This window comes from Amia ocellicauda, chromosome 15 (assembly GCF_036373705.1).
Source record: "Amia ocellicauda isolate fAmiCal2 chromosome 15, fAmiCal2.hap1, whole genome shotgun sequence".
NCBI classification, from domain to species: Eukaryota; Metazoa; Chordata; class Actinopteri; order Amiiformes; family Amiidae; genus Amia; species Amia ocellicauda.
Window position 1 is genome coordinate 25852709 of NC_089864.1, and position 17109 is coordinate 25869817.

The 17109-nt window shown below is 37.1% G+C and overlaps 1 protein-coding gene across 4 annotated transcripts in view; it reads right to left on the reverse strand.

The window, feature by feature from the left end:
* Positions 1-17109, reverse strand: part of cacna1c (calcium channel, voltage-dependent, L type, alpha 1C subunit) — a 285783-nt gene that overhangs the window by 29952 nt on the left and 238722 nt on the right. For 2 of the 4 annotated variants that reach the window (XM_066724502.1, XM_066724500.1), the window contains exons 22-29: positions 15983-16070; positions 15219-15326; positions 14661-14713; positions 14271-14417; positions 13729-13930; positions 13074-13232; positions 11493-11603; positions 1889-1972 (exon numbers count right to left, since the gene is read on the reverse strand). In XM_066724502.1, the coding sequence (XP_066580599.1) occupies positions 1889-1972; positions 11493-11603; positions 13074-13232; positions 13729-13930; positions 14271-14417; positions 14661-14713; positions 15219-15326; positions 15983-16070 (952 nt within the window). Of the gene's footprint in view, positions 1-1217; positions 1302-1888; positions 1973-11492; positions 11604-13073; positions 13233-13728; positions 13931-14270; positions 14418-14660; positions 14714-15218; positions 15327-15982; positions 16071-17109 lie in introns of all 4 variants that reach the window. The other 2 variants (XM_066724499.1, XM_066724501.1) reach the window with 2 other exon arrangements.

Here is a 17109-nt window from a genome sequence, read left to right on the forward strand (position 1 = left end):
GGAGTCAGTAACCAAACTTTGTGAAACTAAATGAAGGGGGTAATTCACAGAGCCTTCTTGTCTCATGATAAATTAGTACCATACTGATCTACACAATATAATGACTTCAGGATTACTGATCAGTGATTATCAATGATCAGGGATGGCTGCCAGTTCTCTAACTGTGAGGAATTAAATTAAATCACTTAAGGAGTCCTAGTGGATTTGTAAGGAGTTAATGTTTGTCTTAAAACATGTTATTAAAAACAAAAGGTCAATATCACACCATAGAGTACAACATTGTGAATTTTGCCTGGAAACAAATTACTTTGTTTGGTTTGAATAACTCAACAGGCAAACAGGATGAATGCTTTTCTAGTCTTGGTTTAGTTTTTTCCTGTTTTCAGTCTTTACTGTGAGTGCATATAAATGTGAAAAACAGTCAACATCTACGCAAAATGTAACCAAATGAAAGAACTACTACATCTATATACTGCTACTTCAAAAAAAAAACTATCTATATAAAAAAAAAAACATCTATAAATTAAATAGGTAATAATTCAAACTTGTATTTGTGACTGATTTAGAAATGTTTAACCTAAGGATCTGTGCAGAAACATCAAAATGAGTGCTGCTTTTTTGTTATTTATATATTTAAAAATTATATATTTTGGTCGCACTTTTCAATAATGGTTACCAATGCCTAATGAAATAATTAATGAATACTATATAGCAATACCACCTGAATAAGTCATGGACTTCCCTTGAGTTCTGATGTTAATCACATGTGTAACAATTAAGGTTAGTATGGGGGTCAGGATTAGGGCTTAAACACCTGACCAACATCCAAGCTCAGAGGAAATGTATAAGATATCAAGTTGTTATTCCTGTGGTATACATAAATTCATTAATTAGAAATGCTGGACATTATTATAAAGTGTTACCTAAGGTTTTAACTTAACTACTCTTCTGTTACTACAAAGGATTGTAGTGATATCTCTAAGGGTATTTACTGAATGTCACCACTCTCTCCTGCTATACAGTCTGTTTCATGCCAAAGGGAGATTTTGGACTCCTTTAAAAAAAAGAAATATATAAATTGAAAAAGAAAAGAAAATGTTAAAAATATAAGTAAAAAAAAGTAAGTTGAGACAATGCAACAGTTGAGATCCTAGCTAGTCTCAGACAGACATAGAGTGAGAGCAGGCACGTTCATGGAAAAGTGTCCGTCTACTTACGTTCACCTCAGTGATAGCTATATCAACAACGCTACCAACAACAATTAAGGCGTCAAATGTATTCCATGCATCACAAAAATAGTGCTGCATAGGACAAAAAAAAAAAAAAAAAAAAAAACAGAACAAAAAGAAAAAAAAGGAGAGAAGAGAAAAGAATAAGAAAAAAAAGGGTTACACATGAACGTTCTTCAAATCATAAAATAAAAACTGGAAACAAACAAAAACTGAAATCAACAAAAAAGGAAGGACGACCATCATGCTTTTCAGCGGTACACATGACTTGTTGTCCGGGTTAGTCACGCTGTGTCTCGTTAGTGGCAGTGAAGTACAACAAGCACAGAAATAAAAGCTTGCTCTCACGCAAGGTCTCCCTCGATCCTACCTTCAACACTCTACCCACACTCTTTGATTTTTGTCAAACCAAACAAAACGAACAAACAAAAAAAATACCCATTTCACCAGCGGCCCCCCTTAGGGGGTACAGTCCATCTTTTATGGGGCTGAAACACATTGGCGTCGGGAAAGAAAGAACTCTGGGTAAAAAAATAAAAATAAAACACATGTACAGAATACAGTGACGTGGTAGAGAGAGAAGGAACCACAACGAGAGAGAGGGAGAGAGAGAAAGAAAGGGGACAGAGAAAATGCGGGAAAGGTAGTGGTATACTCACATTGATCTCACTCAGAATGACGTCTATTATGCTGCCAATTACGATGAGGAAGTCAAATACATTCCATGGATCACTAAAGTAACCCTATACAGGATGGAGGGGGCAAGTGAAGGGGGTAGAAAGGCAAGTTAGAAAGGCATCATTAAATGTGAAAGCGTTTTTAATTGATTTTTTATTTCTTCTCTCCTGTTTCCCCGATTTTATTCAGGGGGGATTAAAAAGATATTTCAAAAAGGGCCTGTCTCTTTACTGCCAGCTAAAAAACGGATCTACTGTCAGTGCGGTGCTTTGGTGGGTAATGAGCTTGACATTTTACCCAGAGGTTCTACGAATTCTGTTGAACGCTGAGGAGCTGCTTGCTGAAGTAGGGAGCTAACAAAAGATACAAAATACTGCTTTAGCGACTGACTGAATAAGTGGGCACCGTTATAAGGGTGTATTAGTACTATCAGATTAAATTCATAATCTACATATAAACTACATATATAATCACAATACAATTCAACAGCACTGAGTTGTGTCTGTATGAAGGGACAGGCCTATAGCAGTCAGTTGTAAAAACTTATTTGGACCAATACCAAATAATAATGAATGGTCATTAATTTTTTCTAACATTCCTATGGTATAATGAAAAGGGTTAAGCTTGAGTGTTACTGATTTTTAGCCACTGTTTCCCTTGCTAGGGCTGTTAAATTACTATAATTGCAATTTAGTGAAGCCTAGTCTGAGGTTTTTTAATCTCAGAAGGCAACATTCACAGGCTCGGTAGAACCATAGACTTTTTAAAGGGGCAAAAAAACTGTTTTTAAAGAGACAGCCCACTTTGACCACTTTGATGAATGGACTCTAATTGATGTCCAAATATAGGTGAAAGTACATATATTTGGTGTACTTGTTGGTTGGCTTTATGAATATGGGACTTTTGGTCTTTTGGTTTGTGTTTTTTGCAACTTTCAAATGTGGTATGGGCAGCACTATAGAGCCAAGAACGGAGCTCTGAGATTGTGGGCCGTGCAGGCAAAGCTGGGGATGAAGTGGTCTTGTGCAGCAGGACTGTACTTGCAAGATGAAAATGGTATCTGGAAATTCAATTTCCACTGGAAGGTGCGTTGCGCAGAGGCCAGAGTAGCAGAAAAATGGGTGCTGTTTTGTCCATGTGCACTGTCCATTGTGACGATATTGTGCTGCTGAGATTGGTTTTGCTTATCATATTGATCTCAATGTGCAAGTTAAAACTAGTGCGGAGCAGATTTGGATGCTCTTGTGTAGACTGCATTGTGAAAGTACTAGGAAGATGAATGGACACTGGTTAGTAAGACTGTGTGATCATCCTGAAAGCTGTGGGTTAGTGCAGCTCTGTCAATGACCAGCCAGACAAAGGTACAGTTGAATGAGCAGATGGAGTTGGATGATTTCATGACATTAGTTAGACAGCACACTATATTTTCAGTCATTAAATAAAAGTATTTTTGGCTTAAAAACAGGATTTTCATATCATTCGAAACAGACCTTGCCACATATTTTCATATATTGACAGACAGAGAGAGAGAGGGAGGGAGAGAGAGAGAGACAGAGACAGAAAAAGTTGGTGAACCCCAAAATAACCCTCGTAAAAAATACAATTTTCAAACAACCCAGTATTCACATGAAACGAACTTTTAATTAAGTGATAATATTATTCACACTTTTCAGTATTGGAAACACACCAGCCAGTTATATAAAATGACTGTTCTAAGATAGTATAGCTTGGTGAGAGCTAGTGTACTGGACATATGAAGCACTGACATTAGAAAGCTTGCTTCTTTAGTACATTTCATCAGCTTTATGATTACTGTGATCCAAGTCAAGGAAAATGTAAACCATTGTAAAAACATCACAATAATATACAGTTTCTCTCAAAAGTATTCACCCCCCTAGGACTTTTCCACATTTCATTGTGTTACAACATGAAATCAGAATGGATTTAATCCATAATGGATTTTTTGTCACTGATCATCACAGAAAATGTCTATCATGTCAAAGTGAAAAATATAATCTGCAAATTGTTCTAAATGTATTGCAAATACAAAATAGAAAATAATTGAATGTATAATTAATCACCCCCTTTACTATGACACACGTGATTGAGCTGTGGTGAAACCAATTGTCTTTAGAAGTCACGTAATTAGTTGAATGGAGTCCACCTTTGTGCAATTAAGGTGTGTCGCATGATTTCAGGTTAAATACACCTGTCTCTGGGAGGTCCCACAGTTGGTTAGTACAATTCCTAACAAAAACTACATCATGAAGATTGATGAACATTCAAAGCAAATCCGGAATAAGGTTAATCAAAAGCACCAATCAAGGGTAGGATATACAAACATTTCCAAGGCATTGAATATCCCCGGAGCACAGTAAAGGCCATTAGTAAGAAATGGAGAGAATATGGCACAACTGTGAATCTGCCTAGATCAGGTCATCCTCAAAAACTGAGTATCCGGGTGAGAAGGGCACTAGTCAGGGAGGCTGCCAAGAGGCCTATGGCAGAGCTAAAGGAGTTACAGTCTTCCACAGCTGAGCTGGGAGACACTGTGCATACTGCAACAATAACCCAGGTGCTTCACAAAAGTGTCCTTTATGGGAGTGAAAACAAATCACATAAAATCTTGGCTGGAGTTTGCCAGAAGGCATGTGGGAGACTCGGAGACCAAGTCGAGGAAGATTCTATGGTCTGATGAAACCAAAATAGAGCTTTTTGTCCTCAATGCTAAGCGCTACGTTTGGCGCGAGCCTAACACTGCACATCATCCAGAGAACATCATCCCTACCGTGAAGCATGGTGGTGGCAGCATCATGCTATGGGGATGCTTCTCTGCATCAGAGCCTGGAGGGCAAAAATGATGCAGCAAAGTACAGAGAATTCCTGGAAGAATATCTGCTGAAGCCTGCAAGAGACCTGAGACTTGGGAGAAGATCCATCTTCCAGCAGGACAATGACCCCTAACATACAGCTAAAGCCACACTGGAGTGGCTTACGAACAAAAAGGTCAATGTCCTGGAGTGGTCCAGTCAAATCCCAGACCTCAATCCAATTGAGAATATGTGGAAAGAGTTGAAAATTGCTGTTCACCAAAGGTCCCCATCCAACTTGATGGAGCTTGAGCAATTTTGCAAAGAAGAATGGGCAAAAATGTCTGTGTCCAGATGTGCAAAGCTGGTAGAGACTTATCCACATAGACTCAGGGCTGTAATTGCTGCCAAAGGTGCCTCTACCAAATATTGACTGAAATGGGTGATTACTTATGCATTCAATTATTTTCTGTTTTGTAATTTGTTTTTTGTTATTTTTTGTTTTTGTAATTTATAATTCATTTAGAAAAAAAAAATCAATGACATTATGGAAATGTTTTGTGTTGATCAGTGGCTAAAACTCCTGATTAAATACATTCTGATTTCATGTTGTAACACCATGAAATGTGGAAAGGGGGTGAATACTTTTGTAATCATATAGATGGAACAACTGCTGTCCACAAGGTAGCTGTAAGAGAAAGGAAGAATGCAAAGATCACAATGTGATCAAATTTGAACACAATGGCTGTGTCTCTGCATTGTAAATGATCACATTTCAGCAGTGAAATAGGGATTATATGTAATGCTACCAACTCTCAGTCATTTCAGGTTTCATCATCCCAATGACTATCTTGCATGTAACATTTCAACAATGTCTTCAAAGCAAAATTCCAACAGTTCTGCTCAGGTTATTCAAATCATATTATTGTTTATCCCATACAGAACAATGACACATTTTCAATTTAGTTTTATATGCCATATAACAAGATTGAAATAAAAAATTGTTGAATTTCTTTGGAAGCATACATTTCTTCATTTACATTCTTGCCATATAGATCACAACATGCAGATAACATTCAGTCATTACTAAAAACTTTGAAAATGCTATACTGTGTTATGTATGTAGTTTCAGTATACTGCTGATAAAACACCTTTTCAATACTGCAGTTACTACTTTTAGCCATACAATAACAATATGCAGGTATGAATATCGTTAAGCCTTGCCTTACTGATCAATATGAAATGTAACACAGAAATAGTTATTGGGGAAAATAATACAAGAGAAAATAATATCAGTAATTTTTAAATTGCTTTTTGTATCAAGCAATAATAATAGTGCTTTTCACACTTGTGAAAATTAACAAGATTCTTATGTTACCTGAAATGACCATAGAGCCAGTGTGTAATCAGCTGATACATCGAAAACACATTACAAACACATTCACATTCTTAAAACGTCTTCTTTCCTCCAAGTTGAATCCCTATTAAAGCAGAAATCTAGTTATGGACAAATGGACAATAATAATTACGCAAATCAAAGGGATTGAGAACTATTAAGAATGTCAATGGGATCATACACAAAAAAGGATAAACTTGTGTCCAAAAACCAAGGATTCCTCAGAACCTAGTACTGAGATTTTAGGGCACACACAGACACACACATCAACAAAGCTCAGACTCACAATCCTACACATTATGTCTTGTAAAAAAGTCAGGATGAACATAAGGAAAAGGCCTAAAACACAAGCAGCAAAGAGGGATAAGGCATGTTAAGCTAATTAATGGATCCACACCATTAGCACTACATCGATCAAACACGAGGACAGCAAAAGACAAAAGCAGGCAACATTTTTCTATAATAGGCACCTACGTCTATAGGAGCAAGAGGAGACCTCTCAAAGTATGCTTTGGGGTCTATTATACCTATATTTAGAATATATACTTGGCCATGTGATGAAATGGTTGAAATAATTGATTCAGATCAGCATACTCAGTAGATAAAATGTGAGCCATAAACCTGTTTAAATACAGAGTTTTGGTCAAAGATGTTGCCCCCCAGAAAAGACTGTAGCTGCCTAACTAGACTTACCAGCTAGATTATATATAAAATTGATATGACTTAATTGCATATGATTGTCATGCTTTTATGATGTGGTAATTACCATACTACAGCAAATCCTATTTAAAATCAGGTCTAGGTTATACTAGGCACTTTAATTGCTCACATTTTCAGAAAAGGACATTTTTCTTTTGATTTGAAAATGATGCTTTATAAAGCTTTTTTTTACCGATCGCTTGCTCTAAAATACAGCCTCAGGACACACAATTTCTGTCTTCCCCTGATAACAATCATGAACAAGATTTTCTTTTATTTCCTTATTGTCACCACTAAGTGACACAAATGTCTTCTCTGAAAAACATTAAACAGCTTTCGAAGCCCCGTGTGCTTTTGCGGGTGACAACAGGAATGTGACAGAGTGGCCCCGTCTATAAATACTGCAATGATCTGAGGCCGTGGGTAATGCCAGAAACAAGATTCCCAAAGCCGGGACAGACAAGGAAATTGGCAAAGGCATATCATGGGAACAAGAACTCTGCCATTGCTATAGATATAGATCAGGCAGGCAATTTATGTTTAAACTCTGTTTCCTTGATGACAAAAAAACATTACTTTCATAGTTTTATAATATAATTTTATTTTCCTTGCATCTCTACCTATGGAATCTGTCAGCTGTGTGATACTGTTTGGAAGTCTTGTAAGACTTAGATGTATCCATCTCTATTAAATCACCAATAACATCCTCCACTTTACTATGCCGGATTAACTCATTGCTGGAGAAATTAGTAATCAATTCTTGACAAACTTGACTAATGCTAGGATCACACTACACGATTTCTACAGACCGACACGATTTTGGTGGGCAGCTCACATTTAACAACCTTTTTTAACCTTTTGCACACTACACAGAGTACAGGGGGTCACACACTTAATGATTGAAATCCTTTGTTGTGGGAAACTCCGACACAACCAATGGGATTGGTCGATTTCTGCAGATCTGCGGAAATCTGTGCAATAAGAATGTGACCACAAGCTTGCCGCTGTTGCTGTCTGTTTGTCTGTGCAGACAAACAAAAAGCGTAGCGAAAAGAGAAAGTGGGTGAAGACATGGCTGGGGAGGCGAGGGCAATAGCCTATATACTCTGCTGTGAGAGCTGGAGGTGAGCAACAGTCACAGGCTATATCCATCCCACAGTATGATCATCACTTGTAGGTATTGATATTTTGCGCAGACCTGGGTCAATTACAGATACTAATTGGTATTTGTATTTGAAAATATTACTTTGCCTGTATTCTTAAATAACATGCCCCAAGACAACCATTGTTATTTGCAATATTTGAATAAATACTTATGAAAATCAAATACTTTTCTCATGTTAATTCTTCCTGTTTCTTTTTTTTTTTTTCCAATGAGCTCAACTCTCATTGGCTGCTGCCAGTCTCCATGTGATGCTGATCATGTCAACCTACATGATCGGTGCCGATCGAGTTATAAATTGTAAAACTTTAATAAAATTGTAGGGGCTCCAACTATCTTACAATTGGATTGTAATTGCATCGTGGACCATCTCACACTACACGATCATCGGTAGCGGGGACGTGCCCCGAAAAGCTGCTTGTCGTCATTATCAATGCAGATTTGTCGGGAGGGCCAAATCAGGCTAAAATCAGGCTAAAAATCATGTAGTGTGACCTTAGCTTAATGATACAGAACCTCTTGGTATGTATAAAAAATGACATGTTCTTTGATTTTAGAGCTTTGGACAAATTGTTTTTTGTAAAGTAAAGTACAGGCCAAATTACAATTCGATGGAGTATTACTAACTGAATTTGTATCAGGCCCCAACATTTTATCCATTGCCCTGTATATTTGTACATTTTTATAATACCTTAAAAATGTTCCTTCTGCTTTATAGCACAGCAGTAGGCAGCATGAAAGCATTCCACAAAAATGTAATTGCCAAGGGAATTCAGAACTCACTTTTATTAATGTTTTCTTCATTTGACCTGCCAGGTCATCAAAAGACAAACCAATATTACTGCTTCATTTCTGTCTCATCCTCTGACTCACAGGCTTGGATCCTCTCCTCAGGGAACTCAAAGCTCCCTTAGCAAGGGAAAGCTAACCATCAATTAATCTGAAAATGCCTACGCAAAATTGGTGGGAATAAATAAATATATGGTTTGAGTATTCAGTGTTAAAATGTTTCCTGCTATCTTATTTTATGTTATTCCCTGCCCTAAACAATATTTCAGCCCAGAATGGTGAAACCAGATCAATTCATATCAGCTCCTGCTTTTTACACTTATATACTTTTCTTTTTTTTAAATGGGATTACAAAAATACAATGCTAATCACCTGACAACTTTTCATTTACCTTTCTCATCATTTCTGTGTTAATAAAGTATACCTGTTATTTCCAGGTATTGTGTTTTCATAGTGTTATGAATTCGTGCTAGCTTTTCACTTACAGATGAGTTCACAGTTCAGATCAGCTGTCCCTGGGATTTAAACAAGTTATTGACCCAAAGCTCAAATTATATAACTATTCTTCATCATGGATCTAACACGGTTCATAAAATAAAGGTTTTATGCCTGTTTGCTTTATGTGTTGCTATAGTGTATTAGTGTATAAGTAAAAGTAAGAAAGATGTATGGCATTTTCACAATTTGATTCTACCTTATAAGCAATCTTAAACCACATAATGGTGGATGTCAAACACTGTAAGCTTTTTTAAGAGTTTAAGGATGTCATGTCTTCACTTCCTGGATAGCAGAAAAACAGCAGAAAAACTACAAAAGCACCAGAATCGTATTCCCTTTGATCGCAGTGCATTCGAATAATTGAATTATCCTACTAGCCTCCACTGGTTTTAATGAATAGGCTAATGCATGGTAATGTATGTAAAGTGATATATGCAGTTTCAAACAACAGTATTTTTGCCTGGAAACTGGGAGTTTTTTCAAAGAATATGAATCCATGGATATCTCATCAGTATTATTATTGGTTTTATTCTTAGTATATGGCTGGCAACCATGCAGTACAAAGATAATAGTGCCCGACTCCATGAAGAAACAGCCAAGTTTCTTCAAATACTTATACTGAAATATAAAAAGCATAGCTATTACTGTATGAAAAATCTCAGAAGCACGAGTACGCTTTATCTTTTTATTTGAGTAATTTGATAAGCTCTTAGATGTGTTAAATATAGTGTCATAAAAATTAATTTAATAATCATTAATAGACTCTGTGTATCAAGAACTGTATGTGATCTTTTGCCCATGCAACACACCTTCCCTCCACTTTTGATAAACCAGTAAAAGAGGTGTAAGTAGTAAGAAAAAAACAAGTTCCGGTAGGTAAAATGGTCAGGGATATGGCAATGATTAATCTGATTCATACGACATCTTGCGGAAACGGTATGAATAATACGAAAAATCAGAGCAATGACAAAAATGTCAGTTATGGATTATGGAAAAATATTACTATTACTATGTGTTTTAAAGTTAAATTGATTTATTTGTATTACCTTATTAGGTATTTTTTTAATTTACATTTTCTTTATACACAGTGCTGAGTTTAGGTGATTGTAAATTTTGAAGGAAAATTAAAAATCACAAATCACAAATCCTTTCCACTATACATTAAGTTATGACATGACAAATCCTGAAACCCTGAAAGAGCATAAATGCTGGCATTATTTGGTGAGTGAAAAAGTTTCTTATGATAGAATTCAACTGGAAAAATCCAATACAAATTACTTATTAATTATTAGCAACACAGAAATATGTATAAAACTGCAATTGTAGGGACCATACAAGTTCCTCATTAATTAAATGAAAACATACTGTATGAGGAGAGGGAATGTGAAACAACAGTAACACCAGATATGTCACCTGTCAATACTAGTGAAAAAATAATGTATGTACGTTTTTAGTGCTTTAAAGACAGGATTGATATACTGAAATCCCACTGAACTAATGTATGCAATCTTGTTTCATTTTCTATATTATTACACAAAAACATGTGTTTAATCTTCAACAGTGCAAAGGTAATTAAGAAACACACACATGCGGAATGCGGTGAAGATTTGAAAATTAAGAACAGAGACTGGCCACAGATAATTTTCAATTTGGCCAAAAAAATGAGACAAGCATATGGAACAATAATGGCAGCCACGTTACATATAGCAAAAGCCCAGATACACAAATACAACACCTCTGATTTTGAACAGAAGACAATTATACATAGAGGAGGGAAAAATGTTACTCTCTATCTGTTAAACTACTGTTGTTTTTCTACTGAAATGTTTCTGAACCATCAGGACATTAAAAGTGTATGGTCAAACCCTACCAAGATAAACTACCACAGAACTTCAACTGAAAATGGGCTATTCCATTTTCTGAGGGGTGTTCACTCAGAGGATACCCATATGTTAACCATTAACTGCCAATCAAATTATAATGTCCCCCTTTTCCCATAATTGAACATCTGTGTTCTGAAAATGAGGTTTCTGTGGATCACCAACTTATCTTGGGAGAGTAATAGAGCTTAACTCCAACCAGAAATTTAAAAACGGAAGAGGGGTGGAAAAGAAACAAAGTACATGTTCAGTTAAAATTCAGAGCAAAGTAAAAGACACAACAAACTTTAGGTCTCTCAGAGAAGAAGCTGTCCTGTGGGTGAGAGAAATGTAGCTGAAAGCACAACCTACCCGGGGCTTGAAGGCGATGAGTTTGAGGATCATCTCCACAGTAAACAGCCCAGTGAACAGCATGTTAAGCACATTCATGGCCTTGTTGAAGGACACTGACTGACCGTGATGCTGACAATGAACAAATACAGGCCCAGGTTAGCAAAAACAGCTGTAGGGAGACCTGACACTATGAAACTCACACAAATCACAACTATGCAAGGCTGGAGAAAGTCTGTCTTTCAAAATAAGTGATACAACATAAATATTAATGGCTTGATTCTCAACAAAGGAAGTGTCAAAGGGAAATATAAAGAAACATATCCTTAATGTGTAGTTTAGAGACACATTGCAATATACTGTATTGTCCCAAAAATACGGCCAATCTTAAGGCAACCTTTTCTATTAAAGAATATATTTTTTTTAAAGGAGAAAAATATATCCTATCATATCAAACAGATAAGAGAAATTCAGCAATGGGGATTTTTTAAATTTCTTTACTAACCATTAGGGGGTGTCAGTGATACAATTTTCTGATTCAGTAAAGTTTAATTGTATTCTAAATATCCAGGTTTGTATTCCAAAATGGTAATATATCAAAACAAACCACTACTTTTAGGCCCAAGAAAGGATTTCCTCTGAGACTGTGCTTCCAAAGCAGCTGTTATCTTTCAAGTCAGAAGCACTGCCCAAGGTGGGGGGGGGGATTTCTGTGCACTTCCGTAGGAACCCAATCGAAAACGTCACTCTATCAAAGCTGTCATTGGCCCCTGTGCACGTCACTCAAACAGGTCCCTTCCCACTTCCTGTTTGATAAAAGGTGACATCTGCGCAGGTTCGTCCTCTTTTGCTGAGAGCTAGGACTTGCAACCCTTGGGCAGTGCTTCCTTTTTCAGATAACCGGGGTTACATTCGCAACCTATTGTTTTTTTCCCACGACACTTGTTGCTCTCAGTGACGCCACATTCTTTAGTGTCACTATTGTTTGATGCTTCTGCTTCTCTGACAGCCATGATCTTAAGATATACATCATACATTCTAGTTAATTACTTTGCTATTTGACTCTTTTCATTCCACTCCTTTCCACATTAATTTCACTGCAGATAGGTTTTTTCCATTTTCAGAAGTAGGGCTGTTCAGCCACTCATTTAACTGAAAACACCATTTTGTTACAGCCTTGGCTTCACTCAGAGCATATAGGATTTGTATTTGGAGTTGTATTTTTAAAAATGAATTTTCTTTAAAAAAAACTTGCCTTATATTCAGGCCAATATGGCACCTATACATATATTCGACTTATAAACATCAATGTCTGTCTAAATACAGGAGATGATAAGGCATGTATATTTCAATGTATATTGTTATGTTTTGAAATGTATTTCAGCACTCTTACATATTTAAAATTTATTTAAAATGTAATTGGATGGCATTGCCATATAATTACACCACATATGAATGATTAAAGGGCACGTGGCTTGAGCTTAGGCTTTGAGCCACAACTGTTGGTGAAAACATATGCTTTAATACTGAATAAGGGAACCCTGTGCCATGTAGTAATGTGGTCCCGCTATTTGCAGATCAATGCAACTGAAGCAGGCTTACCTGCATTGCCAGGCAGATGGTGTTGAGAAGGATGAGGATGAACATCAGGTACTCGAAGTAGGTTGAGTTGACAACGTACCACACCTTGTACTGGTAGGGGTTTTTGGGGATGTATCTGCGCAGGGGTCGGGCTTTCAGGGCGTATTCCACACACTGGCGCTGGGTCAGACACAAAAAGTTACACCTCAATCTCTATTTTACAACAGCAGACACCTTTCACAAAACGGCTTTAATGGACACAGTAGGATTATATATATATTACGAAATAATAACATATTTTCAAAGAAATACACATTTTAAGGCATTCACATTGAAGACCCTTGCTAACCTCATCTATATTTGAATGATATTCAAAAAATGACTTAATGTAATGTCTGTTCAATTACATTTTTCAGTGATTCCTGTAAATATGTTGGCATCTTTTTTCTACTTTCTCACCAGGCTCACAGTTTTTTGGCAATTCTTTGCCCTCCATGTTGTAGCATATAGGTATCATTCATCAAGACTCACTGTCACAGAATGGTGATGTCATCTGCCTAAAAGTCTAGCTCTTGGCTCTTGGCACTCCTTTCAGCTGAATAACAGAACTGGTGTGGAACTGTGGGAGGGACAGTTACTACATGTGTGTTTCCTGATGTACTGTTCACACCCTTACCTGGTTCTTGTCCAGCTCACAGTTCTTGTACTCCTGCTCACCCTGTTCCTGGAAGGTGACGATGACGAAACCGACAAAGATGTTCATCATGAAGAAGGCGATGATGATGATATAGATGATGAAGAAGATGGAGATCTCCACGCGGTAGTTGTAAATTGGACCCACATCTTCAGCATGGGAGTCAATGGCCTTGTAGAGCAGCCTGGACATTGGGCAGACATTTTCTTTATAAATTAATGCAATTATTGCATGTTTCTGACCAGAATAAAACATAATAATTATTTTGGACCAATACAATGATTTATCTGTTAGGTACAACTCTACAACCACCTCAAGCTGGCATGTATGGCCTATCAGTAATAAATGTGTATGAGACACCTAGGATTTGCATCCTTCCTAGGACTCATCTTAATTCCATCAGGAAACTTTACTTTCTGAATAAAATTGGCTTATATAATTATATAATGTCTTCTTCATTAATTATCCAAATGTAACCTCTGTTTTCATGATCCATTCTTGAGTTTAGGAATTGTGTGTCTTACCCTGGCCAGCCTTCAAAGGTTGAGACAGTAAAGAGAGCCATCATTCCTGTAAGGACGTTGTCAAAGTTGAATTCACTTTTTTCCCACTTGCGCTCTGCCTTGTCTGGTTGATTCACATCTCCTTCTTTGTACACAATATAGTAGCCTCTGTAGATGCAGAAAGACACAGCCAGGGTGTTAGTGTGGATTTGCTGAACCTTGTTTCCATTCATAGAGGATACAGAAAGACCCCTTGTCTAACTAAATCAAACTGCTGCATGGGTTGAAAGTGACTGAAGTCCTTTTCACTTTCTTGATGGCGTGTGACCAAGATGTTGGAGGTTTTCTGAGTGGACAACACTGCCACCCAAATCCCTCAACAAATTTGCAACAAACAACTATTGACCTCACCTGCACTCTGGCTCTGTCTGCTTAGAGCCATCTGTACAGCTGTAGAACTTCCCCTGTGGAGAAAATGAGATGCAGTTAGTTCACTACTGTTCAGCTAAGTGAATGGCTATAGGTCTCTGGAGCTCTGAAGATAAAAAAGAAACTTCACAACTGCTGAGTGGGTCAACTGTGGAAGCACCTATGCTCAAAATACAGTAAAGGCCCTATAGTCTAAATATGACATTCAAATCTGGTTTGTGTCACTAGATGATGTGAGTGGGCGCAGGGCCTCTTGTGCAACAACCCAGTACCTGGCCTGATGCCTGGAACTTGCAGTAATGTCATTGGCAGTTTTTACCTTAGACCTGCCGTTTACACTGCGGGCTTGGAGTGGGAATAGAAGTGGATGGCATGACAGTGAACAATTGAGGACACACATCAGTGTTATCTTCATCAGATATCAATGCTTGTAAGTACACTTCAGCTTGGAAATGAAAATGGGAACTGTATCTATAAACTGCTTCTGCATCCCATATCAGGTATGCATCACTATAATTTAAAATATCCACTTATACCCACCTTGAACAGCTGGACACCAATACAGGCAAACATGAACTGCAACAAAGTGGTGACGATGACAATGTTGCCGATGGTCCGTATCGCTACAAACACACACTGGACCACGTGCTGAGAAAAAAAAGCGAAAGATAAACTAGACATAATGCTGAAATTAAATAGCTCTTAAACCCATGCATTCTGCACTCCAAAAAACAAATGAATAAATAGGTTTTATAATTCAAGAGGCTCTTAGAAAAGGGCTTACTTTTTTAATGATTTAGATGACATCAATTAATTATACTTTGATTGTAATTCAGTTAAAAATGAGCTCTTGGGAGCTGACTATTAGGTCTCAAGATTGTTGCACCTCAGGATTCCATATAATGTAATTGTGCTGTATCTAGTTAGGCTGGATAGCAGCATGTTCTGATTTTGGTTTAGTTTATGTTCATGTTACTTTATATTTCCTGTTTGAAGTGTTTGCTATGTCATAGCAGTCTGTAAAACATCAGATCACGAGTTTCAATCAATGCCCCCATAAAAAAATATTCATTTCAGATAGTGGACCCAAGGCTTATTTTATATCACCTACAACCCTGTGAATGTCAATTCCACATACTTTTATGTCTTTCCAGTTCCTCTTTTTGTTGTTGGAATATTGGAAATGGACAAGCCCCAAAGGAACTCTAGCAACTAAGGCTGAAATAACAATATCAATAGAAGTGCAGGCCTGAATGGTGGCAGCAGATGTGCCCAGGTTAGTGTATCATCATCTCCATACAAACCTTCAAGCCCTTAGCTCTGTTAATGGCCCTCAGTGGTCTCAGCACCCGCAACACTCTCAGGATCTTCACAACGTTAATGGCACTTGACCTACAAACAGAAACATTGCTACAGTTATACTTTCTTTGCACTGAAGACTGTGAAGAAGGATCCTGTTTTAGAACCACAGACCTAGTTAGATAAGAGCTATAATTTGTGATTTGCTGGAGCCTTGACTATCATCTCACTACACACCTTGCCTCCTACATAACCTACTCCTCATTCTCCAAGTGCAACTCTTTCAACCATCCAAGTAAACCTTCAAACATGTGTAGACAATGTCTAGTACAGCTCTTTTGCCTTTGTTTCCTCTGTATAAAGTAGGAGAGTGTAGGAATAATACAAAGCTACAAAGTCGCATGCACACCTCTTTGATTTAAATAAACTAAAACCTATTTTATTTGTATTTAGTTTTTATAAAGTTTGCAGACTTCATCCATGAAGCTCATAAGGTCATTTGTATGACTCACCCCTCTGATTGGTTTAACATCAAACCAAAGGAGTTTGACATATTTTACAGGCAATGATGGGATTAAGTCTGAAAGTGAGTCTTTGCTTTTGCTAGGTCACTACTATATTTTCTTAGGCTTTTAAGATAACTGTCATTTCTCATTCAGCACTTGTAGGTGATTTTTTAAGTAACATTTGGGGTGTTTAACCCAAAAGTCATGTTAATTTTATAACTGGTATGTTAGTGAATTAACCATCAGATACAGTTAGATCATTCTAGAATTTCATGTATACATCTTAATATGTTCAATGACTCTTTACAATTCCATATATAATGCCAACACACCAATTTTATCAATAAGAACAGATGAACAAAGGAAGTTATTAAATGGATCCCAAAAGATGAAAAAAGACCTAGAAGACAACCACATAGAATATATACATTCACTAAAATATAGGATATGTTTCTCTGCTATATTTACATATTGGGGCAGCACTATATTTGCATACAGCTCCCACTCTTTCCTGTTGCAGGCTGCTTAAAAGGGGCACATTCTTCTGCCAGAGTTGTACTAATCCATCATGCAGTGAACAGGGCTTCTCCTCAGTCTATAATGAGTGGAAACCTGAATGTCTCGGA